The sequence below is a fragment of the Mustela nivalis genome (assembly GCF_964662115.1).
Source record: "Mustela nivalis genome assembly, chromosome: 15".
Taxonomy (NCBI): Eukaryota; Metazoa; Chordata; class Mammalia; order Carnivora; family Mustelidae; genus Mustela; species Mustela nivalis.
In genome coordinates, this window is record NC_139034.1 from 13,594,361 (window position 1) to 13,622,071 (window position 27,711).

At 40.1% G+C, this 27,711-nt stretch overlaps 1 protein-coding gene across 1 annotated transcript in view; it reads right to left on the reverse strand.

Annotated features, from left to right (window-relative positions):
- The window catches only part of FLT3 (fms related receptor tyrosine kinase 3), a 73,545-nt gene extending 56,062 nt beyond the window's left edge, over positions 1-17,483 (reverse strand). Inside the window, exon 1 of the mRNA XM_082700947.1 lies at positions 17,208-17,483. Coding sequence (XP_082557073.1) covers positions 17,208-17,250 — 43 coding nt within the window. The 5' untranslated portion in view covers positions 17,251-17,483. The remainder of the gene's footprint in view (positions 1-17,207) is intronic.
- Between the last annotated feature and the right edge of the window lie 10,228 nt (positions 17,484-27,711).

Below are 27,711 nucleotides of genomic sequence, written 5' to 3' on the forward strand. Positions count from 1 at the left end.
TCCCATTCATTTATTCTTGCTCTTGTTGCCTTTGCTTTTAGTGTGAAATCTGAAAAATCTAAATTTGCTAAGACTGATGTCAAGATTACCACCCTATGTTTTCTTTTATGAGATTTATGATTTCAGGTTATATGTTCAAGTCTTTAATCCATTTTGAGATTTTTTGTATATGGTATAAAGTAGTAGTCCAGTTTCATTATTTAGCATGTGGCTGTCTAGTTTTCCCAACATCTTTTACTGAAAAGATTATCCTTCCTGGTTGTATACATTTGGCTCCTTTGTCATAAATTAACCATATGTGTATGAGTTTATTTCTGGGTTCTCTGTTCTGTTCCATTGACTATGTGTCTACTTTTATGCCAATACTGTACTATTTTGAATACTATTGCTCAGTAATAGTGTTTGAAATCAGAAAGTGTGATGACTTTCACCTTGTTCTTTCTCAAGAGTGCTTTAGTTATTTACGGTCTTTTGTAGTTCCACATAAATTTTAGGATTTTCTATTTCTGTGAAAAATGCCATTGGAATTTTCATAGAGATTGCACTGAATCTGTAGATGGCTTCAAATAGTATGGACTTTTTAACAATATTAATTTTTCTAATCCATGAGCATGGAAAGTCTTTGCATTTATTTGTTTTAGTTAATTTCTTTGATTAATATCTATACTTTTCAGGGTACAGATCTTTTACTTCTTTGGTTATATTTATTTCTAGATATTTTATTCTTTATGATGCAATTGTAAATGGAATTTCTTTCTTAACTTTTTTCCTGATAGTTTGTTGTGAGTGTATAGAACCAAGAACTGAATTTTATATATTGATTTTATATCCTATATCTATTAAGAAATAGAGTTTCTTAATTAGGTCTAACACTTTTTCGTTGGAGTCTTCAGGGTTTTATGTATATAATAACATGCCACTTGCTACAGAATTAGTTTTACGTTTTCCTTTCTGATTTGGATGCCTTTTATCTCCTTGTCTTGCCTAATGGCTCTGCCAAGAACTTTCAGTACTATGTTGAACAAAAGTGGGAAGAGTAGGCATCCAAGTCTTCATCCCAATGATAGGAGAAAGGATTTTAGCTTTTAATCACTGAGCATATTAGCTATAGGCCTGTCACATATGACCTTTATTACATTGAGGTATATTCTGTCTAAACCCACTTTGTGAAAGTTTTTATCATGAATGGATGTTAAATTTTTTTAAAAAAGCTTCTTCTGCATCTATTGAGATGATCATATAGTTTTCCCCTTCATTTTGTTAATGTGGTATATCACATTGTTTGATACTCAGATGTTGAACCATCCAAGCATCACTGGAATAAATCCCACTAGATAAGGCATATGAACTTTTTGATGTATTGTTGAATTTGGATTGCCAATATTTTGTTAAGAATTTTTGTATCTGTTGGGCTGGCAGGAAGGGCTACTAAAGAGGGCAAAAGTTCCCGCCACAAGACCTGAGCTCCGACAGGAGAACAAAGGCCCAAGCAGGAATCTGAGACCCCCGCCCCGGGCTCCTGTGGACCAATGGGATCCCGATGAGCGGCGGGATATCCAAATAAGGGAAACTTGCCAAAAGACCCCTGAGCTTTCCCCCAAACCCCTTAAAAGCCCCCTCCTCCCTGCCTTGGGCGCGACTTCCGCCACTCTGCTTTCCAGAGTGGCGGAACCTCGCCCGAGGGTGCCCACCTCCTCCCGGAGCAACTTTCCTGGCTCCCCTTCTCCTGAGCCCTGAAACTTCGCCGGAGAGCGTTTTTAATAAATCTTGCCTTGCCCCCACTTTGCCTGGTGTTGTGTTTATCTCGCCGGAAAAAACCTTACAGTATCTATTTTCATCAGGGATACCGATCTGTAATTTTCATATATGTGTCTTTGCCTGGTTTGGGTATTAGGGTTATGCTGGCCTCATAAAATGAGTTTGTAAGTGTTTTCTTGTGTTCTTTTTTGGGGGGAAGGGAAGAATTTGAGAAAGATTGATACTCAATTTTCCTTAAATATTTGGTAGAATTCACCACTGAAGCTATCTGGTCCTGGATTTTCTTTGTTGGTAGGTTTTTCAGTCCTGATTCAATCTCCTTCCTAGTAATTCTATTCAAATTTTCTATTTCTTCATGATTCAGTCTTTGGTAGGTTGTATTTTTTTTTTTATAAGTTTATCCATTTTGCTAGACTGTCCAATTTGTTGGCATATAAGTCTTCATAGTAAGTAGTCTTATGATCTTTTGTATTTCTGTGAAGTCACTATGACCATTAATTTAAATTCTTAATAGGTAAAAAATTTATCTTTGTGAATCACCAAGGTTTGTTTCTGCAGTTTTATCTCATTCTTTTGTTTGGAACATATTCCTCTTAACTTTTCTTTACTCTCTGTGTTGGTTTCTATGCACTGGAGAAAACAGCTGCCTCTTCCAATATTCACAGAATGATCTCATGTAGGAGATAAACCTTGTCATTCAGTCCAGGCTAAGACCTTGGTTGCCTCTCAAACCTTTGTAATTGTCCAAGCCACCTTTTTTGTTCTTACTGGATTTTTTTTTTAAGATTTTATTTATTTATTTGACAGACAGAGATAGAGATAGACAGAGAGTAGGCAGAGAAGCAGGCAGAGAGAGAGGGGGAAGCAGGCTCCCCGCTGAGCAGAGAGCCTGATGCAATGCAGTGTTTGATCCCAGGACCCTGGGATCATGATCTGAACTGAAGGCAGAGGCTTTAACCCACTGAGCCACCCAGGGGCCCCTTTCCTGGCTCGTAATAGTAAAGGTACGCCATGACCTGTGAGTGCCTCAAAGGGGAGGATCTCAATCAGCACCTAGATGAAGAGTGATTGGAAGCCAGACTCTCAGGCAGCAGTTTTTCAAGTATGCAAATCGACCTCTTTCAGGAAAAGACAGGAGCTGGAAGTTTCTGTGTGCTCCCTTTGCACAGAGCCCTGGGGGATAGCCACTTAGGAACTGTTTCTTTGTTTGCTACAGTCTTGGGGGATCCTTCAATACAAGCTCTGCTGAACCAGCGCCAGGCAGTTAAGGGGTGAGTCCTCTGGGCCGCACCCACAAAATCCAGGGCTCCAAACATGTGCACATGTTCCTTTCAGGAAGATACTAACAGAGGAAAAAGTGGAGATGGTGCTTGCCTCCCCAGTTTTGGGCAGGATCACAGTCAGTTCCTAAATGTATGTTAAACTGGAAGCCTAGCCCTCAGGCTGCAAACACATCTCTTTAAGAGATATGCATTTGGGTTGTTGCTTCTGCACTGAGCCCTAGGGGTATGACCACAGAGAGTCCTCCCAGGCCCAAAGAACTGTTTCTTTGTTTGCTCCAATCTGGCTGGTCTCATAGATGCAAGCCCCCCATAGGTTTTCAGAGCCATGTGTTTTGGGAGTCTGTCCCTCATAAGTCTTAATGATAGGAATGCTAGATGTTGGGTCCAAACCCTTCATTCGTTAGGGAGAAGCTGAGAGTTGTGAGTTCCTTCTGGTTTATATATTGCTGTGTTGGGTATTGGGTTCTCGTGAGATTGACATGTGTCTCTGCCTTTTCCACCCATTTTAGTGTGGGTTCTTTCCTCATTTTGTGTGATGTGTGAGAGTCACTCAGCTAGTTTCTGGATTCCTTTCAGAGAAATTGTTCCATGTGTAGCTGTAGATTTGGTGAATCCATGGGAGAAAGTGAGTTCAGGAATCTTTTATATGGCCATCTTCAAGTTTTGAAACTTCTTTTTAAAAAATATATTCTGGATACAAGTCCTTATAGAATATGTAATTGACAAATATTTTCTGCCAATCTGTGGCTTGTCTTTTGTAGACTTGAAATTCTTCATCTTAAAGATGTTCAATTTATCATTTCTTCTGTTATGGACCATGCTTTTGGTTTTGTATCCAAAAAATCTTTGCTCTATGTAAGGTTGTAAAGGTTTTCTCCTAGTTTTATAGTTTCAGGTTTTAAATGTACATTTTAGTTTCATATTTAGGTCTATGATCATTTTGTGTAGACTTTTTAAATGGTATGACTATGGATCAAAACTTTTCATATAATTATATTTACATGGGAATATTCAATTGTTATAGTACCATTCATTGAAAGATTTTGATTTCTCCACTGAATTACCTCTATACCTTCATCAAAAATGATTTTGATGACTGCATATTCTAATTTCTGAAGTCCTTATACTTTTCCATTGATCTATTTGTCTATCTGGATCTGATTCCACATTGTATAGATTATTGCTTTATAATAAGCCTTGAAATCAAGATGATAAGTTTTCCAATTTTGTTCTTTTCCAAGTTGTTTTGGGTATTGTAGGTCTCTTTCATTTTCTTTCTTTCTTTTTTTTTTTTTTAAGGTTTTATTTATTTATTTGACAGACAGAGATCACAAGTAGGCAGAGAGGCAGACAGAGAGAGAGAGAAGAGGAAGCAGGCTCCCTGCAGAGCAGACAGCCAGATGTGGGGCTCGATCCCAGAACCCTGGGATCATGACCTGAGCTGAAGGCAGAGGCTTTAACCCACTAAGCCACCCAGGCTCCCCTAGGTCTCTTTCATTTTCATATTAAGTTTAGAATCAGCCTGTCAAAATCTGCAAAAAGGTCTGCGGGGATTTTGATAGAAATTATATTGAATCACTGGGACAACTGAGTAAAACTGACATTTTAACAATACCGAGTCTTACATATATATGGTACATCTCTATTTAGATCTCCTTTAATTTCTCTTAGAAATTTTTTATAGTTTATAGTTTTCAATGTACTGATCTTACCTTTATCCATATTTCATCTTTCTGGACATTTTTTCTTCAAATTCTGATTCTTAGTTATAGAAACAAAATTGAAATTCTACACTAATCTTCTGTCCTACAAACTTATAGAACTTACTTATTAGTTGTAGTTACTTCTTTGTAAGTTCCATAGGATTTTATACATAGATGATCACTTTGTTTGCAAATAAAGATAATTTTACTTCTTCTTTTCCAATCTGGTTGTTTTTATTTTTCTTGCCTTAGTATACTGGTTAGAATCTCCAATACAATGTTGAAGAGAAGTAGTGAGAATAGTCACCCTTGCCTTATTTCTGATCTTAGTAGAAAACATTCAGCCACTTAATATTAAAAGTATGATGTTTGCTAAAGGTTTTTTACAGATGCTATTACTTAATTGGAGGAGGACCACTTCTATTCCTAAGTTGTTGGGAAATTTTATTAGGAATGTATGTTATATTTGGTCAAATGTATTTTTTGTATCTATTGAGATAATTATGTAGTTTGTTTTTGTTTTTCTAGTGGCTTTTCTTTTTTATTCTGTGAATACGGTGAACTACATTGATTCATTTGCAAATGTTAACCAACCTTGCCTTCCTGCAATAAACCAGCTGAAAATGATGTGTTATCTTTTTTATATATGATAGAATTCAACTTGTTAAAGGATTGCTAGGAATTTTTGCACTTATATTCGTGGTAATTATTGGTCTGTAGGTTTATTTTTGTTTTTCCTTCTAATATCTTTGGTTTTGGTATCAGAGTAAAGCTGGGCTCATAGAATGAGGTGAGAAACATTATCTTCTCTAAAATTTTCTGAAAAAGCTTGTACAGATTTGGTATTATTTCCTCTTTAAATATTTGGTGAATTCTGCCCCAGTAGTTTTCATTATGGGAATATTTTTAACTACAAATCCAGCGTCTTTAACAGGTATAGCATTGTTTAGGTTATCGATTTTCCTTGAATGAACTTAGTAGTATGTATCTTTCGAGGATTATTTTTCCTTTAAATGGAGGTTGTCAAACTATAGGCATTAAGTTGTTAATATTTCCATATTATCCTTTTAGTATCTATAGATTCTGTAGTGATGTTGTCTGTTATTCCTGATTTTGGAAATTTGTGTCTTCTCTCTTTTTCCTGATAATTTGGTTAGAAGTCTAGCAATATTACTGATCTTTTATTGATCTTGGTTGCACTGTTCTCCTTTTCTTCCTATTTTAATGATTTTTTCACTTTCATCATGTTTGTTTCTTTTCTTTTGTTTATGTGGGTTTTAAATTGTTAATTTCCCTCCTTTTGCTTATGCTTGAAATCCAGTTCATTAGTTTGAATTTGTAGTGTTATAATTTAAGGCTATTACCATTTAATAATTAATAATTTAGTGCTATAAATTTCCTCTTAAGTACCGCTTTAGGAACATCCCACAGATTCCAATATATTGCATTTCACTTTTACTCAGTTCAATATATATTCTCAACTATCTCTTGGTTACTTCTTTGATCCACAGATTATTTAGAAATGTGTTCTTTGGTTTCCAAATATTTGAGGACTTCCCATATATTTTTCTGCTATCAATTTCTAATTTAATTACAGTGAAGTCACAGTATATATTTTGTATGTCTTTAATCCTTTAAAATTTACTGAAGCTCATCTGATGGTCCAGAATATAGCCTAGCTTGGTAAGTATATTGTGTGTGCTTGAAAAGTGGAATATTTTGAGTGGGATATTCTATAAATGTAAATTAGATTAAGTTGGTTGACATTGTTTTAAGTCTTCTGTAAATTATTCATATCTTTTTTTCTATCAGTTATTTCCACAACCGGAAAGAGTGCTGAACTCTGAATATAATTGTGGATTTGTCCATTTCTCTTGGCAGTTCAATCAGATTTTGATCCATGCATTTTCAAATTCTGGTATTAGATGCATAAATATTTATGATTTTTAGGTCCTTTTGATGATCCAAGTCCTATAGCATTATGACATGACTTTCTGCTCCTACCAATATTCTTTGCTCTAAAATATACTTTGTTATTTATCCTCTCCAGCTTTTGATTAGTGTTGGCATGGGATTTTTTCTTCTACATACTTTCAGTTTTAATATTTTTGTGTCTTCCTATCGAAGGTCAGCTTTATTTATGTATCATATAGTTGGGGCTTGCTTTTTTTTTTTTTAAACCAAGTCTCACAAACTCTGCTTTTCATTTCTGATGTGTAGATTATTTAAATTTAATGAAATTATTGATATGCCTAGGTTTAAATCAATCATGTTGTTTTTTATTTGATCCATCTGTTCTTTTTCCCCCCTTTCCTCTTTTTCTGCCTCCTTTGGGAGTAAGTGAGAATATTTTATGATTCTACTCAATCTCATTTCTTGGATTATTAACCATAATTTTGTTTATTTTAGCACTTGCTTTAAGGTTTATAGTAATCATCTCTATCTTAATGCAGTCCTTTAAGTACTGCTATATCACCTCATATAAAATATAAGGATCTTACAACAGTATATTTCAATTTCACCCCTCCCAGGTTTTGTGTTATTGCTCTCATACATTGCATTTCGACATAAATTATACACCCAACAAGTCATTGTTATTATTATGCCTTAAAGAGTCAATTATCTTTCAAAGGAGTTTAGACAATAAAAAAAGTCTTCTATTTTACTCACTTTCAGAGGTCAAATATACATGTTATTGGAAAGAATAGGGGAAAGGAGGTCAGGAAAAATAGTTGATGAAGTAATGGAGAAAATGCCCAAATCTGATGTAAATTATAAACCCAAAGATCTAAGAAGCCCAACAAAACCCAAACACATGACTCGGGGAAAAAAAAAAAAAAACCTACAAAAGTGCATTATAATCAAATTGTTTAAAGCCAATGATAGAGAGAAACTCTTGAAAGCATCCAGGAAAAAAAGGTACATTCTGACAGTAGACTTACACATCTATTTGACCAAATGCAGTTCTCAATGATTCTTTGTTCATTTTATTTTGTCTTTTCTGTTCATTTTGGATTGTTTCTATTGCTGTCTTCAAGTTCACTAATCTTTTCTTCCGCAGTCAATCTGCTGTCAACTCCTTCTAGTTAATTGCAATTTTCGTCTTGGGAAGTTCAATTTATGTGATTTTTTTTTTATATTTACTGTGTCCCTGCTTAACACATATAATCTTTCCTCTAGTTTCAGAACTATGTAGAACTAGTTTAATGCTCTTGTCTACTAATTTTATATTCTATGTCATTTCTGGGTCCCTTTTGGGTGGCTGATTTTTCTCTGTGGGTTGAATTTTTAATCCTTTGTTTGTCTATTAGTTTGTAAGTGGAAACCAGGTATTGTAACTTTCACCTCATATCAGATGTTTCTGTATTTGTTTACATATTTTTGAACATTTCTATGGGATCAAGTTAAGTTCATGAAACACTTTTCCTTTCAGGTCTTCCTTTAAACTCAGTTAGGTAGGACCAGAGCAGTGTTTATTCTAGGGCTAATTTTTTCCATGAGTGGATGTCATCAAAATTAATAACTTCTGCTCCCCAAAGGAAGTGCTCTTAAAAAAATGAAAACTGAAGTCATAGACTGGAAAAAAAAAATATTCAAAACAAACAACCTGATTAAAAATAGGCAAAATATCTTAGGAAACACTTCACCAAACATAATATAGGGTGACAAACACACAGAAATATGACCAACATCATTAGTCACTAGGGAAATGCAAATTAAAACCACCATGACATATTGCTACACACCTAGGAGAAGGGTTAAAAAACAAAGACAAAAAACTGACCATACCAAGTGAAGACAATGATGTTGAACAACTGCAACTCTTGTACACTGTCAGTAAGAATGGAAATTGGTAGAAGTACTTTGAGAAACTGGCAGTTTCTCATAAAGTTGTATATTCATCGAGCATACATTCCAGCAATACACTGCCACTTTTCAGTGTTTACCCAAGAGAAATTAAAACCTAAGCTCACACCAAAACTTATATTCAACTATTTATAGCAGCTTTAATGATAGCTGCCAGAAACTAGAAGCAAACAAATGAACTTCATCTCGTCAATGAATAAACCAACCGTGGCACATCCAACAATGAAATATTATTCAGCAATAGAATGGGAAAAAAGTACTGTTAAAAAAAAAAAAAAAAAGAAAAGAAAAAGCACCAGAGGTCCAAAACAGAGTTATTCATGCTATGGCCAAGTCACCAAACCAGGGCTTACTACCTAACCTAATGGCAATTTCAACCTTCCCTAGAATACAGTCTTAACTAACCAGTCAGAAATTTTCTGGTGAGCTTCCACGAGTTCATCTGTCACAAGGGCCCTCTCCATCCCCCAAAGAAGGACAAAGTAATCCACCTAACAAGACACCCTGTCTATCTCCCTAAAGGAAGGTTACCTTGTCAGAAGCAATCTTTTCTTTTGCTAAAGGGCCCAGCCCATGTCTGTCTATAAAACCCTTCTGTTTTGTACAGAGCTCCCCTCTACTTGCTAGATGGGAACTGTCCAGTTCATGAAGCACTTAATAAAGGTAAATAGATCTTCAAAGGTACTTGATGGACTTTTGGCTTTTGAGTACTGATATGCGTAACATTGATAAATCTCAAAGAATTAGGTTGTGGGAAAGAAACAGACTCAAAAGTCTAGATATTACAAAACTTCATTTACATGACATTCTGGAAAAGGAAAAATTATAGGGACAGAAAAGAAATTATTGGTCACCAGAGGTTGGAGGTGGGTATTGGGGTTGATTAACTATAAAGAAGTATAAAAGAAGCTTTGGGGGGAATGGAAATGTTCTATATCTTAATAGTAGTGCTAGTTATATGATGATAGGTGTTGGTTAAGCTCAGGGAACCATACACTAAAAAGGGTAAAATTTGCACTAGGAAAATCATATTTTAATAGACTCGACTTTTTAAAAAGCCAAAGGAAGAATTTGCCACCACTGAGATTAAGGTTCTTTGTTAGAGAATCCATTCGCAAACCTTGGTAGCACTTCCCAGAGTCCAGTTCCAAAGACAGTCTAAGCAATGAGGACAACTTTGGAATTGGAAAAGTGGTGTGCTTTAAAGAGACAGGGCTGGGGTGGGGGTAAGTGGAAAAAAAATGCAGTACCAATCAAAAATAAAATTTCAGGTACAACTAAAATCTCCTCCACTGAAAGGGTGATGGATTTAGACATTATAAAACAAATCAGAGCATATCAGGTAACCTCATTTTCAGGTTCTCCAAGATGAGTCTCCCGGGAAACACAGAGCTGGCGAAGACTTAAAAAGTTTGAGTTCCCAGCCCCTCTTCTGAGAGTTACCCACTTGGATGACTGAATTTCAGCAAGTTCTTTAATCTTTCTGGACCCCATTTCCCTCACCTGGTAAAAGAGGGCAGTAGATCGGACTGGTGTGGTATAATAAATATATATGACCAGTCCTGGTTCCTGGCACAAAGCTCCTAAAACCCTTGAAATTCCCCGAGTGACACGAGTGTCTTGTAATCCATAGTGGGCCCCTTTTGAGAACACTGGAGTTGAAGCTAATGAGGTCACTTTGGGTGGGGTCCCTAGATGGCCTCAGAATGGGGCTAATAGCCAGAAAGACCAAGTAATCAGAGGGTGGGAGCTTTCAGCCCTTTCTACTAACCTCTGGGAAGAAGAGGAGCTACTGATTAAACTCCACAAATATTCCTGGACTGGAAGTTTGATGAGCTTCCTGGCTGGAGAGCATATGGATCTGCCGGAGAGGGGCTTCGTGGAGAGGATGTGGAAGCCCAGGCCCCTTCCCACACACCTTGCTCTATGCCTGGCTTCTTTCTGGCTGCTCCTGAGTTAGTTTTTTTTTTTTTTTTTTTTAAGATTTTATTTATTTATTTGTTTGTTTGTTTGTTTGACAGAGAGAGAGATTACAAGTAGGCAGAGAGACAGAGAGAGAGGAAGGGAAGCAGGCTCCTATGCTGAGCAGAGAGCCCGATGTGGGACTCGATCCCAGGACCCTGAGATCATGACCTGAGCCTAAGGCAGCAGCTTAACCCACTGAGCCACCCAGGTGCCCCTAGATCCCTTTTTTAAAAATAAATTAGTAATCTATAAATAAAATGCTTTTCTAAGTTCTGTGAGCTACTGTTGGAAATTAAACCCCGGGTGGGGCGTGGGGTGTCATGAAAACCGTGGCAAGAGGGACGATGTGAACCCCTAACCTGTGGGATCTGAGGCTGTCTCCTGGTAGATAGTGTCAGAATTGAGTGACATTATAGGACATCAGCTGGCGTCTGAGAGTTGCTTGGTGTGGGAAACACCCACTGCAAGACACACACACACACACACACACACACACACATTTTGGTGGCCAGAAATGTTCAGTGCTGTTACTGGAGAGGAAGAGACATACAGGAGTACTTTCCCTTACAACTGGGTAGCTCTAAGGTCTCGTCCCCTCTACTCATTTTATGCTCTTTTTTCCTGAAAATTCTCATGATTTTAACTGTCATCTGTTTGCTCATGAGTTTTGAAATCGTACCCCCAGTGTGTATCACTACATATCTGGGAGTCCCAGGAACCCTCAATTCGGACTGAACTTTTTTTTCCCCTCCTAAATTTACTCTCTCCTTTTTCTTCTCTCTCAGTTAGTGGCAACAGAGCTACTGTTTTCGAAGCCAGAAACCCAGAAACCATCTTTGACTCCTCCACATCCCTCATTTCCCATCAGCCAGGCCATTGCCAAGCCTTGATATTTTAATCTCTTGGTAATTCCCAAATCAGTGTGCAGTTACCATTGCCCCCATTCAAGCTCTAGTCATTTCTGGCCTGGGTGACTGCCCACAACTTCCTAGCTGGCCTCCCTGCCACGGACCTGTCAGCCTGACATCCATCCTCTCTACAGAAATGTCTTTCTAGGGGCACTTGGGTGGCTCAGTCTCATGATCCCAGGGTCCTTGAATCGAGCCCCACATCGGGCTCCCTGCTCAGCGAAGCCTGTTTTTCCCTCTCCTACTCCCCCTGCTTGTGTTCCCTCTCTCACTGGTCTCTATCAAATAAATCAATACAATCTCTAAAAAAAAATGTCTTTCTAAAATATCCATCAAAGCATGCCACTCCTCTGCTTAAAACCCTTCAATGACCCACAGCAATGGTGCTTACTATTTCTTAAGCTGGACCCCTTGAAAAATCTGATGAATGCAATTAACCCTCTCTCCAACACACACACACACACACACACACACATGCACGCACACCCCGGAGGAATTCATGGATAACTGAATTCCATTCAGAAACTCCTGTTGTACAGGATAAAGTCCGAGCCCCTCATCACATCACCAAAACACTCCTTAAATATTAGACACGGAGCCTCTGACAACCCAGAATGTTTTTTGAAAGATGTCCACTGAACAGTCTTCAAGTAATTTTCTGAATCACAACTTTTCAAATGAGAATCACTCTGTTCTAGAAGCCTTGTACACTGTGTCTCAGCCACCTAGAAAGGAACTCTACTTTTCCATCCACTGGGTGTTTCTTACCTCTGGACTTTTACTTTGCTGTCCAATCGGCCTGAAATGTCTTCCTTCCCTTCCTCTGTCAACTCTTCCTTACCTTTCTAGTCCCGGCTCTGGCATGACTTCTGCTTGGAAGCCTTGCCTTACTTTCTCCATCTGGGTTACAGGATCAGTCTGTGCGTATTTCCAAACTTGCACTGCAATTTCCCTTTTGTATGCTGGATTTTTTCCTGCCAACACCCCCAACATTAGACTGTGGGCTCTTTGAGGGCAGAAACCAGTATTATGGGGGACTTATACAAGTCCTAGATAAAGGCAGTACTCAAAAATGTCTAAGAAGGGAAGGAGGAAACTCCTGTGACTCTAAATCCTGATGATTTCTTAAGACATTATATACTTCCCTTTCTGCAAAGCACCTGCCTAACAAAGAATGCAGCTGTACTTTACAGGAATTATCTGATGAAGGAGTAAGATACTGCTTATCTCCTTTTTACAAATGAGGAACTTAAGTGCTGAGAATTTCTCTGCCAGAGGAAAGAGCACATGTTTCCTAACTGTCTTGTTAGTCCTAATATATCTATCTGCATTGCCTCCAAGAACAGAATCCCTACCATTAGGAAAATCCTAACTCAAGTAGCAAAGCATTTGAAAACAGAGAGTTCAGTGAATATCTTCTAATCCAAACATAACAGTTTGTCTAAATAATGACAATATCCTGTTTTAGTGTAAACTGAAAATAATTACCATTTGACTTATAATGACAGCAGTGGAAAAAAACATATTTTACTGTTTAAACCTAAAAAATAACAATAGTTCCTCTTTTAGGATCTTATGCAATTCCTCTAGCCACAAAAGAACACTGTGTGTGTACTTTATATTATTTTTAAATTTCCTCCACATGTGTTGGTACCCATAGACCAGAACTGCATGATTCAAATTAACGACCATCCGTGAGTTCTACAAAAGCTTTTATCCCTTGAGGACCATTGATGGTATGGCCATAGAAGGTAGCAACCAAATGTAAGTAAGTCACCTACGTATAAAGCTCATAGCTCATATAAAGCTACATATAAAGCCCAACCCCTCCAAAAGACCAAAAATCTTTCGGCCACATGACTATGGCTACCTAACTAATCAGTGGCAAAGGATCTTCTGGAAGTCATGGAAAAATCTGAAGATCACAATGTCACCTGACGAAAACCAAGAAGCTCTACTCAGACAAACCACCTATAGTGAGATTCACAAGAGTGTGTTATTTCAGAGTGAATGAAGGATAGAGCAGGGGGGGCTAGACCAAGATATGCAAACTATAAAGCAAGTTAAACTAATTTTCAATCCCTCATATTCCCCCCTCCAAATTCTTACTCCTGTCTCCGCAAGGTCTTTTCAACATAAAGAAAAGTGATATGATATAATACTTTTGAGGTTATTTGCTTTTTGTTAAATCAGAACCTTTACCCAAAAATAAAGGCAGTATCTGGTGGGTGTCTGGGGAGCTGGCACACTTGTGAGCTTGAACATTGAACGTTAAGGGCTCTTGTTACACTGCTTACTGAGTTTTACTGAAGAGCGACAAGATGACAGGAACAAAAAAAAAACTGTGTAGAAAGTGTTAGCACTGAGCCTTCCTGTGGGCTTCGCAAGGGAGAGAGATGCTCTCTGGGGGTAAAGTGAGGTTGATAAGCTTTGTTCAAAGAACCACTTAGAAAACGCCTTCTTCGGGGCGCCTGGGTGGTTCAGTGGTTTGGGCTGCTGCCTTCGGCTTGGGTCATGATCTCAGGGTCCTGGGATCGAGCCCCGCATCGGGCTCTCTGCTCCGCAGGAAGCCTGCTTCCCTCTCTCTCTCTCTGCCTGCCTCTCTGCCTACTTGTGATCTCTGTCTGTCAAATAAATAAATAAAATCTTAAAAAAAAAAAAAAAAGAAAACGCCTTCTTCCCGACACCATGCATTTCTTAAATAGAATAGAATTAGATATTAAATGTGAGTTCCTTTACCCTCAGTCTCTTCCATCCTTGTATCCCGCACAGAAATATGTGTTCAATAAGATTTTATGAGATAAAAAAATGTTTTTCTTTCTCATGCACACTTCCTTTTCAACTTTCTTATCCTAAATCCTCTCTGGAATATAAGTAAAGTCTTCCTCCTTCACATTTAATATCTCCTCTCTTGATTGTTTTGCAGTTCAACGATAGGAGACTTCAACAACAACAAAGACAAAATCTTGATTCATAATGAAGAGTTCCTGAAAGTTCCTTTATAGTTATAAAAAGTGGAGCCACCCTTTCATGGAAGACAGAGTCCAGAACTCAACCTCAGAGATAATTTACTATGGGTCTATGCGACGGACCTAAGAAGACATGAACAGCCGATCTAAACTTATATGACAGCAACAGTTAGAACTAGACTTTTAGAATCAGGGGACCTGATTATCAGGCCATCAGGTCTGGTGTCCCATCTAATGCAAACCTATCTTTGCCTAGCAGTCCCTTCCCTCTACCTCCTCCTGAATCACTCCTTCCTCAGGCTAGCGGTCCACAAGAAGGCAAAAAAAAAAAAAAAAAAAGCAAGAAAAGCAACAAGGGCAGAGGATGACAATAAAATGTATAATTCAAGGTTCTATGAATTTTCTGACATGAATGAAGAAGAGCATCACATTTACTGAAATATCAAAATCCCCCTCCTCTTCTCCAGTCGCAACACATAATGCAGTGGAGACCGTGGAGAGCACATTTCCATTCTTTAAATCCTACTTAGAAAGCGTCATCATTTTTCAGGAGAGGTAGAGCTGATAATATAAGGGAAATGGGGAATAGCATCTTAGAAGCCAAGGAATTTAAAGTTTTTAAATATTATGAAGTCCTCACTTGAAGTTTCTCACGTTCTGCTCCTTTGTTCAAGAAAAATGTGTAATACCAAATATTGGTAAAGATGTGAGGGTCTGGAACTCCCAAAAGCTGCCAGAGGGAATGTAAATTGGTAGGGCCACTTTGGAAAACTGACAGTTTCTACCAAAACTGAATCTATGCCTTTCCCTATGATCTGGGGATTCTACCGGTGGGTAGCACCGTAGGAGAAATGAGTGTTTGTGTCCACCAGAAACCTGTAAAACAATGTTCACAGCAGTGCCATCCCTAATTAAACAAAATTGGAAATAACTTAAATGTTCTTCAACAACAGACTGCATAAATTGTATAGTATGTTGATATTTTAGGAATAGTACTCAGCAGTTTAAAAAACAAAAACAAAACAACAACGTTACTGAGACCAAGGCTGAATCTCCTAATCACAAAGTTGAATGAAAGTAGCTAGACATCAAAAAGCACATAGGATGATTGGATTTACATGAAGCCTAAAAACAGGCAAAGGGAGAGTATTGAAAGTCTGAATGGTGGTTACCTTTGGGGGGATATTGACTGAGAGGGGGTGGGGCTAGGATTGTTTTCTATCTATATTCAAGGTTCTGTGGGTACCTACACCTATAAAAACCAATGGAATTGTACTGTTAAGACGGGTGCATATTTGCTGTATGCAAATTATACCTCATTTAGAAAAATCTGGAAAGAGATGTGAAATTTCTGAGATTGTTCCTAAATATAAAGGAATTCAGTGCAGCTTAAAAATAGTTGCAAGTACGAATCTTTGTAAGCCTCTGTGTGCTATTGAAAAATTCGCTTACTACTTAATGTCGTACGTAACAGAGAGCCAGCTTTTTGTATTAATAGACTGGAAAACATATTGTAGGATACATCTGAAATGTACATATTTACCAATTAGCAAAGATAAATGTTTAAGAAATGCAAAAGGTCTGTTTTCCCACTCTTCTACCCCTTATGTTACATTTCTTAATCTCTAATTCTGAATTATTTTTAACAAAAGCTATTGGAAATAATTCCTGCACGTCTATGTGCTACAAGGATTTCAAGTTAGAATGCTCGAATTTTGGAGCTGGCGAAAACACAGTCGGATACCCTCACTGGATGGAGACCGAGGGGGACAGCGGGGCGGGGGCGGTGAGTGCCAGTCCCAAGGTTGCAGGACTAGACAGAGACCCAAGGCTCCCGGGCTCCTCAGGCTCCCACAAATGTCTCCTTCACCCTAAATTCAAACCAACCCTCTTATCTTTCCGAATCGATGAGCTGGGTCTAAAGGCGATTCTCTCTCTCTCTCTCTCTCTCTCTCTCTCTCTCACTGCCGACCATGCCATCCAGGAGATTATTTGGGAACAGTCAGCTGAGTCCTTGAAAACCCCCTTGGGGTTTAATGCCAGGATAAAAATCGAGTAGAGTTAGAAAGGGCAGCTAGTATTCTCATATGTAAATCCTGTTTGCATAACATTTCCAAAGTAGCTATTCGTTGATCCCACCGAAATGCGGCGGGGGTGGGGGGGTCATTACTCGGGATGAGTAGCTCTGGGGAAGAACGCGGGCGCCTTTCCCCCTCAGAGTTCACTCCGTAAATCAAAACCTCAAAAGACGAGTCCAAGACGCCACCCGGTCTCCGGGGTCGGTCCAGGTGCGGTCCGGAGCCACCTGGGGCCACCCTTGGGGCCGCGGCCTCGGGCGGACGGCCCAGCACCCGGCGCGGGAGACCGAGCGGGCGGCGGCGCGGCGCGGGGAGGTGGGGGTGGGCAGGCGGCTGGCGCGGCCCCGACTCCGGCCCCGGCCCTGGCCCCCGGCAGCGCGTCGGGAGGCCGCCCGCGGAGTCTGGGCCGCCGTTCGGGACGCGGGCCGAGCCGGAGCGGCGGCTTTAGAAAAGAGGCAGGACGACATGGGGTGGGCAGACAGAGGCCGCGGGCAAGTTCGGGGCGAGCCGGGAGGGCGCGAAAGAGGGGAGGGGCGCGGGAGCGAGGGAAGAGCGAGCGCGGGGAGGAGCGAGGCGGCGGGGACCGAGAGGCGCGCGCCCGGGTCCACAGTGCGGGGTGGGGGCGAGGGCCGCGCCGGGGGCTGCGGGGGCGGCGAGCGGGCGTGCGGGGCCTTACCGAGCAGCGGCAGCCGGCCGCCACGGCGTGCCCACGCCGGCATGGCCTCCGGAGCCCGGGGTCCCCAGGCCGCGCCGGCCCAGCCCTGCGATGCCGCCCAGAGCGGCGCGCCCCGCGCTGCAGGTGGCTCGCTTAAGGATGCGCGTCACCGACCGCAAATTCCCTCGGACTGGTGCAAAGTGGAAGGGGGGAGGATCCCTCTCCCCACCGGAGAGGCCGAGGCGGGAGCCGAGAGGTTGGGCCGAGCCGGGAAGCGGGTGCCTGGCGCAGTGCTGCGGCCGAGCCCACGTGCCCGCCGTGGTCCGCAGCCCGCGCGCTCCGCGGCGCCCGGGGCTCCCCGATTGTGGCGGGGGAGATCGGGCGCCGTTCCGCTGGGGAAGTGGTCGGAGCTCCATTGCTGTGGCTGAGGGGAGGGGACGCAGCAAGGGATCTGCCTTGACCCCGGGAGCCCCTGATCCCTCCCGTTTGGAGCCCGGAGTTGGGAACAGCAGAGAGCCAAAAACCGTCCCCCTCGCGCGCGGGGGTCTTTGAGGTCCCGGGATGGCAGCGAAATCCGCGCAACACACCCGCAGCCCTGGGTGGCGCGCGGAAGAGCGGAGGGTCGCATTTCGAGGTCGGTGGATCCTAATTAACGGACTGATTTTCTTTGTCTCCCCCTCCATCTCCAGGGATGCTCAGGACCCGTTCAGTAGTGGCAATGAGGAAGGCAGGCTAGGTTTCAATGTCAACCGAGGCACGTAGGGAGGCTAAAAACCAGCCATGGAAACAAAAGCAAAATACACAGAGTACATCCTAGAGGATGGCTTGAATTATCCATTCCATAATTCTTGTTCTTCATCGAATATATACCTCCAGTTGAAAATTATTTTCTTTACAGTAAGTTGAAGATTGGAAAGCCCTGGATGCTAGTTCTGGGGCTTTCCTTAACTAGCCCCTTGACCTCACAAGCTGCTTGCCCTCTCAGAGTCCCAGCTTACTCATCTGTAGATTAGTGGAGTGGGCCAAATGGTTTACAGGTGAATCCCAATTCTAGGAATGCCGTGCCTTCAATTACGTAAATAATTTTCTAAAGAAGCATGATAATTGGCAGTGTTCATCCTTGGCCATAAATCCTTTCCCTCAGCTGTACTCTATAGCACCATAATTTTTACCCCATAGGGTATGACGGAAACAAGTGTCTACCGTGGTGCCGCCACTGTGGAAAACAGTATGGCAGTTTCTCAAAAAAGTAAAAATAGAATTACTGTGTGATCCAGCAGTTCCACTTCTGGGTATATACTCAAAAGAACTGAAAGAAGGTCATGAAGACATATTTGTACACCCACTTTCATAGCAGCATTAGTCATAATAGCCAAAAGGTAGAGGCGACCCACATATCCATCTACAGATGAATGGACCAACAAATGTGGTATATATGTACAATGAGCTATTATTCAGACTTTAGAAAAAATAGGAAATTATAATATGTGCTGCAACATGGTTGAACTTTGAGGACATGCTAAGTGAACTAAGCCAGTCACAAAAAGACAAACGCTGCATGATTCTACTTGTATGAGGTACCTAGAGACGTCAAATTCATAGAGACAGAAAGTAGAATGCTGATTGCGATGGGTGGGAGAGAAGGGAATGGAGAGTTGGTGTTTAATGGGTACAGAGTTTCAGTTTTGCAAGATGAAAAGCGTTCTGGAGATTGGTTGCACAACCATCTGCATGTATATAAGGCTACTGAACTGTACATTTAAAAATGACTAAAATGGCAAATATCATCTTGGTGGATTTTATCACAATTAATAGTTTCCAAAAAATAGTAAGCATCTAACTTGCGTCCAACAAAGAGCTAGAGGAAGAGGCATGAGTTAAGTGAGGCATGAAGAGATAAAAGCAATGAAGTAGGCTAGTAACGAGAAAAAAATGGGCTGTGATCCTCCTAACTTTCAAGATCAAACACATTACCTTTTTTTTTTTTTAAATATTTTATTTATTTATTTGACAGAGATCATAGATAGGCAGAGAGACAGGCATAGAGAGAAAGGGGAAGCAGGCTCCCTGCTGAGCAGAGAGCCCGACGTGGGGCTTGATCCTTGGACCCTGAGGTCATGACCTGGGTGAAGGCAGAGGATTAACCCACTGAGCCACCCAGGGACCCCAACATATTACCTTTTATTTATAGCTTGATTACCACAAGCTTTCAAAGAAACTGAGTGTTGCAAGTCTGTAGAATATCAGCTTGGGAGGCAAAAGGTTCAAGAACACAAAATCATGAAGATACGATGTTTTGTCAAAGAATCTTGGGCACAAGGCAAAAATCTCTACTAGAAGTCGTAAGAGGGAAGGATATTAGTCAAATAACAAATGAGTGAAATAGGGAAAGACAAATACCATATGATTTCACTCATCCGTGGAATTTAAGAAACAAAACAAGCAAAGAGACAAACAAAACCAGACTCCTAAATATAGAGAGAAAACTGGTAGTCCCCAAAGGGGACGTGGGGGGAAGGATGAATGAAATATATAAAGGGGATAAAAAGCACTCTTTCCCAGTAAGCACTGAGTAATGTATAGAATTGTTGAATTACTCTATTGTACACCTGAAACTAATATAACACTGTATGTTAGTTATACTTTTAAAAATGTGCTCAAGAGTTGAAATTTAATAAAAAAAAATAATTTCTATGCCTTCAGAAAAAAGAAGAGAAGAGAAATTAGGAATGGCTTCTACACACACTTGATTTTCCTTGGAAATTGGTGGAGAAAAATAATTCCAGGAAGAGCAAATTTTATGAACTGAAATATTTTGAGGTATGAAATATAGGCTAAACTTTGGGAGGTGAGATAATACCTATCATTCTTCGAAGTGTGCCAAGAGTTATGTCTCATATGGGACCTAATTTAGTTCTCATAACATCACTCTGAGAAGTTAGCCCTACATTATCTAGAACCTTAGACCACACAGCTAGTTATGCATGCCAACTGTGAAATTTTCATTCCAGATCTCCCAATATAAAGAAGCTCCTACAGGGGCAAGAAATAAAAAGGAGGAATGAGATTAAAGAATCAGTCAAAAGAGAGATGAGTACATTTATTTCTGGGTTGAATGGAGGGACTTGCATTTGCTCTACAAAGGACATAGTTCGTGTAGATGCTTAGCACCGTTATGCTTAGTGCTACATAGCTAGAAGTGGCCATTAAATTACACAAACATATCCCTCTCCCTCTTCAGAAATCATGGTATATTTTCAATAACAACGTGTAGGTAAAGTGCTTTCATATCATTTTTAAAATACAAAGCTTTACACTTTCCTGAAAATAAGGGACAAGCAGAAGAAATATTTGAGTAGGATTCTTGTGAATCCAGTTGAAATATCAACCAGAGAGTATAATTTTACACATTTTTTAAAATTTTACTTATGTGTTTACTTTTTAGTAATCTTTACACCCAGCATGGGGCTTGACCCCAGGATCTCACGATCAAGAGTCACAGCTCTTCTGACTGAACCAGCCAGGAGCCCTAATTTTATACATTTCTATTAACAGCAAACTTGAACCTACATCTCGGCAAAACTAACAATACCAAGCATCAACAAGAATTCAGAGCAATGGGTAGCTCTCATCTATTGCTAGTGGGAGTCTAAACTGGTATAAACACTTTGGAAAGTAATTTGACATAACTTACTAAGTTGAACGTGTGCATACCCTACACCCAAGTTTCAACCCAGTATATATAAACAAATGCATATACTTTGGAGAAATTCTACACACATGCACCAGGACACATACACAAAAATGTTCATAGCATTATTGTTGGTGATGTCAAAAAATTGGGACCCATCTAAATATCCACTATGAAAGAATAAACTCATATATTCACATAATGAAATACTATATAATGGTGAAAATGAATGAACCACAGATACTTGAAACAACATGGATGAATCTCATGAGGTGGGGGATGGTTAAGCAATTCATGGAATGATAGACCCAAAGGCAAAACCAAACAATAATCTTTTTAGGAATATATTCATAAAGGGCATAAAGAAAGAGAAGGAATAATCACAAAAATCAGGATAGTGCTTAACTGTAGAATGGGGTGGGAAGAGAAGGATTAAATTGAAGATTTCATTCGAGAAGGCAGGCTGGGTATTTCTGAGGACCTAGCAATACTCTTATTTTAACCTCTGCAGTGGATTCTGGGTGTCTGTTTTATTATTTTTTTAGCTATGCAACTATTTTTATACACTGCTGCAGGTATTATGTATTTCACAATAAAAGGAAATTTAAAAGGAATATTGACACGACACTTCTACCTATGAAGTAGTCTTATCCAAACAAGCAAAAACCATTGAATCTGATTGAGATCCTAGGTCCAGCTACCAATGAGTAGGAAATACAAGAGATAGTGGGACATGACAAATAATGACACAAGGATACAATCAGAAAATCCCAGACCCTAGCAAACTTTATAGAGCAAGTAACTTATTTTCTTCAGTAAAAATTGGTAAGGAAAAAAAAGTCGGAGAGAACCTATAGATGAAAAGAAAACTAGCAGCTATATCAAGCAATGGCAATGTATAATGTAAGGCTTTCCTTTCAAGCAAACTGAAAATGTGAAGTAGTCAAGAAAATGTGACCATGATTTTATCTTTGATATTATTGTTTTAAAAAGCTTATATATCATAAATTGATATATTAAAATTGATATATATATATTGATATATATATAAAAAGCTTATATATCATAAATTGTTACATATTTTAAAAATAGTTCTACCTTTCTAGAAGCTCATATGAAATCTTTACAGATAAAAGGCAGAGCTTGAGAGAGGAATAGAGAATGACAGCTAATGAATACAGAGTTTCTTTTGGGGATGATGAAAATGTTCTAAAATTAGACTATGGTGATGGTTGCACAATTCTGTAAATATACTAAAAACTACTTTCGTGTGAAAGAGGTGAACTATAGGGCAGATCAATTTGATCTCAATACAGCTGTGAAAAATGATATAAAGTCTGAGATGTTCTTCAAAATCATTTGATGTGGGAAGGTTTGAGTGGGGAAATCAAAATTGACCATGTGTGACTAATATTGAATCCCAGCGATACTTAAATAAGCCCATTATATTTTTCTTAGAAATTTTCTGTAATAGATTTGGCAGGGAAAAAGATTTTGAAATAATGGTGTAGTTAAGTCACCCCGAATGTGTGGAAGACAACTGTCCTCCCTTAGACATCACCAGCTGCTCCTTATTGTCATAACCCACCTGAATTAGAATGAAAGATTCCACCCAACCCTGGAAACTCTCTTCAAGACACAAACTCAGTGGCACACAGGTGAACCACAAAACTCCCACTGAAGGATTGTGTGGTAACTGGCAGTTCTGTGTGTAGGAGGAGTTCAAAACAAGCATTTCCTTAAAATTTTTGGCAGCAGATAATGTATTGGTTGGTTAAGTCTACTGTAACATAGTACGACAAAATGAGTGACTTAAACAAGAGAGATTTATTGTTTCACCGTTCCGGAGGCTAGAAAGATGGAGGTGAGGTAAGGGTTGGTTTCTTCAGAGATCTGTGTGGGAGAATCTGTCCCATGCCTCACTCCAAGCTTCTGGTGGTTTGCTGGCCATCCTTGGCGTGCTTCAGCATCTGCTACATTGCCCCGGTTCTCTGTCTTCATCTTCATGTGGCATTCTCCCTGTGTGTATGTGTCTATCTGTCTATCTATGTGTCTCAAATTTCCCCTCTCTTATGAGCATACCAGTCATACTGGAGTAAGGACCACTTAATGAGCACACTGTAACCTGAGTACCTATGGAAAGACCCTATCTCCATATAAGGTCATGATCTAAAGTACAGAGATTAAGGACTCCAAAATAACACTTTTAGGGACGAGGGGGAGGCGCAATTCCATCCATAACACATAGGTTTCAAGATCGGTACCTAGAAATTAATCCACATGATTCTTCTATAGCTTAGTTATTAACTGCGGGTAGATTGTAATTTAATATTTTGCTTTTACAAAGAAATAGAACATGAGTTACTTTTAACTTGTTGTGTTTTTTTTTAAAGATTTTATTTATTTATTTGACAGAGAGAGATCACAAGCAGGCAGAGAGGCAGGCAGAGAGAGAGGAGGAAGCAGGCTCCCTGCTGAGCAGAGAGACTGATGCAGGGCTCGATCCCAAGACTCTGATATCATGACCTGAGCCGAAGGCAGTGGCTTAACCCACTGAGCCACCCAGACACCCCCTTTTAACTTGTTTTAACACAAAAATGAGAGCCATTAAAAATTTTGCCTCTAAAAAACTTCCATTAGAAAGGAAACAAAACGGGCACCTGGGTGGCTCAGTTGGTTGAGCATCCAGCTCTTGGTTTTGGCTGGGGTCATGATCTCAAGGTTGTAGGATCAAGCCCTGCCATCAGGCTTCCATGCTTACCAGGGAGCCTGCTTGAGATTCTCTCTCTCCGTCTGTCTCTCCCCACCTTTTCCCCTCATGCTCGCCCTCTGAATAAATAAATAAATAAATAATAAAATCTGTGGGGGAAAAAGTATACAAAATAGTGCAAACATGTATTAGATTTTTAGCGATTTTATATATATATCCCAAATGCCTGGAAGGCAAAATGCAAACTAGTGATCTCTGACTTGTGGCTTTTTGGAGTGCTATGGAACTGGTTCCTCCAGTTAGAAATCCGAGGCTCAGGGGTGCCTGGCTGGCTCACGTGGTAGAAAGACATACACACAAACAGGGAGAGCATGCGACTCTTGATCTCAGTGTGGTGTGTTTGGGCCCCACACTGGGTGTGACATTACTTAAAAATAAAATCTTTAGGGGCACCTGGGTGGCTCAGTCAGTTGGATATCTGCCTTTGGCTCAGGTCATGATCCCAGGGTCCTGAGATGGAGCCCTGTGTCAGGTTTCTGCTCAGTGGGGAGTCTGCTTCTCTCTCTCCCTCTACCTGCTGCTCCCCCTGCTTGTGCTCTCTGTCTCTCTCGGTGTTGTCAAATAAATAAAATCTTTAAAAATAAATAAAGAAATAAAATAAAATATTTAAAACAAACAAACAAACAAAAGAAATCCAAGGCATAGCTCTGTTAGGTGGCACACCTAAGGTCTTTCACCTAGTGTGAGGCTACTGGGATTCAGACTGGCTCGCAACCCTCATCCTGCTTTTAACCATCATGTCTCAGTATAACTGCCAAACACTGTACTAAGCACTTTATAACTGTGATCTTATTTAATTCTAATAACAATCTGATAGTTTATTATTCCTACTCTAAAGATGTCTATTAAGAGGGTAAACTGAAAAAAAAAAAAAAAAAAAAGAGGGTAAACTGAAGCAGGGAGAGATGGAGGATTCCAGGGGCCAAAGGAAGGAGTTCATGAAAAGAAAACAAGAATTGAAGATGGTTGCATCCAATGTAATGACTCCTTGGCCCATCTCAGAGGGTCAAACGACAACTAAGCATGCTAAGACTCAAACAATATATAATCAACAAATCATTTACATCCTATAAGCAGAGAAGGTATCTTTTTTTAGACTTCTTTGGCACGGGAGAAATCTTGATCATATACCAGGTTACATAAATCAATCTCAAAAGCAAACATTACATTCTCTTATCACTCTACAGTGAAGCCAAAAAAATTCGTAATTCTGATTCTAAAATCTTGGAAGTTTATAAACACTCTGTTAAGCAATATTGGGCTCAAGGAGAACAGCATGATTCAATTACCAGCATCATATAAAATAATGGAACTAAAAACAAAATGGAGGGGAAGGAGTAGAGTTAGAGCAAGTCAAAAAAGTGATCAGCAACGAGCTAGTTAACATACTTCAGACAGTTGGAATAGAGAAGAGTGGGTCTGGGAAAGGGGAACTTGGGTCCATTTGCATTTCAAGGAAATGTATATCACATTTCAAGGAAAATCACCAAGGACTCTACTATCTTGGTGTGCAGGAAAGGAGAAAGGACTTTGAAGAACCACAGTCCTCAGGAGCAAGGGATATAAGGACATTCAATTCATTCAATTGGTGGGGAGGGTAGGACAGCATCCTCTCCTAGGGAGCCAGAGGAAGGGGACTTCAGGAAGGGTGAAACTAGGTATGTCAGGCCAGATTGGTCCAAAGCCAATTTTTAGGGATTGAAAAATAATTGGCTTTTCTTGCCCACAAGGCTGGTAAAGCATAGAAGGGCCGTTTTGTTGGGGCCTATAAGTCCCCTACAGAAAAGCGCAGAAAGTACTGATCCAAAAAAAGAATCAAGAAGACAAATAACAAGTGTGGGGAAGATGTAGAGAAATTAGAACCTTCACACACTCCCGGTAGGCATTTAATATGGTACAGCTGCTCTGGGAAATATTCTAACAGTTTCTCACAGGGTTAAACATTACAGTTACTTTATGACCCAGCGATTTCAACATAGGTCTGTACCCAAGAGAAATGAGAACATGTGTCCACACAAAAACTCGTACATGAATGTTCTTAGCAACTTCATTCATAGCCAACAAGTGGAAACAACCCAAATGCCCACCAACTGATAAATAGAAAAACAAAATGTGATGCACCTGTACAATCGAAGGTTAGTTGGCCATGAAAACAAGAGGTAGATACTACAATATGGTACCTTAAAAACATTATGCTAACTGAAAGAAGCCAGTCATAAAAGACTATGTACCATATGATTCCCTTTATAAGAAATGTCCAGAATAGACAAAATTAGTACAGACAGAAAGTAGAGTAGTGGTTTCCCAGAGCTGGAAGAAGCAGGGTTGCAAAGGAGGGGTGACTGCTAATGGGTCTGAGGTTTCTTCTTGGAGTCATAAAATTTTCTTCACATAGATTGTGGTGATGGTTGCCCAACTCTGTGAATACACTATAACCACTGAATTATACATTTTAAATGAGTGACTTTCGTGGTCTGTGATTTATATCTCAATAAATATATATATATATATATATATATATATATATATATTTTAAAGATTTTATTTATTTACTTGACAGAGAGAGATGACAAGCAGGCAGAGAGGCAGGCAGAGAGAGAGGAGGAAGCAGGCTCCCTGCTGAGCAGAGAGCCCAATGCGGGGCTCGATCCCAGGACCCTGAGGCCATGACCTGAGCCGAAGGCAGTTGCTTAACCCACTGAGCCACCCAGGCGCCCCAATAAATATATTTTTTTAAACAAAAAAAAAAAAAGGAAGAAAGAAAGAAACTGAGAATTATAAGCTTGCCAAGAGTCAGCAGCAGAAATAACCATGTATTTAAGAAAGGAATCGTTTTATTTAGGACCCAAGCGAACTACGGAAACTACCCCAGGCATCTCCAGCGTCCTCTGAAAGTGGGGGTGGGGGGGGACTGAGAGCTGTCCTAGGGCCATTTACACTTCCAAGAAAACAGTGACAAACAAACTGATCTAGTATTTTTGCAGAGTTCCTGTGGCCTTTGTTTCTTTACTTCTCTTGTAGCTTCTTTTTTTTTTTTAATTTTTTTAAAGATTTTATTTATTTGACAGAGAGAGATCACAAGTAGGCAGAGAGGCAGGCAGAGAGAGAGAGAGGAGGAAGCAGGCTCCCTGCTGAGCAGAGAGCCCGATGCGGGACTCGATCCCAGGACCCTGAGATCATGACCCGAGCCGAAGGCAGAGGCTTAACCCACTGAGCCACCCAGGCGCCCTCTCTTGTAGCTTCTTAAACGAAAATACTTAAAAATACTAAAATGCATTTGTGTCTCGTGACAAGATAATAAAAGTAGAATTGGTAACATTTTCTGTTGCTCAGGAAGCCTGGCTGGTGAGTGGAGAGAGCAGGTAGGGATGGAAGACAGCAAACCATCTTAGGGCCTGTGGAGGATTCCAAATAGAGCAGCCCAGCTCGGACCAAGAAGCTGATGGAAGAAAAGCTGTAGGTTTCACATTCTTCCTACACAAACCTGTTCCTATAGAGTCTGCGTGACGCTCCTTGACCTTAGGGGAATTTTTGGGTTTGTCTTTGTGTACTTCTTACCACTCCCATGCACATCTGTGAAGTCTCGTGTTTTATCCCTCTAGACTTCTGTTAAGCTGTAGGCAGCTAATCTGCTAATATCTTATTAACTACAACCATCATCCTCCCACCTCTCGGATCATACCTTCTCAATCTTTGCAGGTCTGCCTTCTCTTTCCCATCCCCAAATGCTGGTGTTCCCCTGAACTGAGGCCCCTCTCTTCTCTCCTCCACTCCAGGCTTCCTAGTGATTTTTCTACTCCCAGCACCACCTCAACACCGACGATTCCAAGGTCTGTATCTTCAGTTTATACCCCTCTCACCAACTACATTTTCAAAAAAACCAAAATGGGCTCCTCCTGAAAGACACTATCCCAGTCACTATTTATCCTTTTACTAACCTCTTCTTTTAAATCTCCACGTTCAACTCATCATCAGGTCTAGATTGGGATATATAGCCTAGATATCTTTTTTTAAATGTTCCTTCTGTCCTTTCTATTCTCCACTGCCATTAGTCTTCACAATGA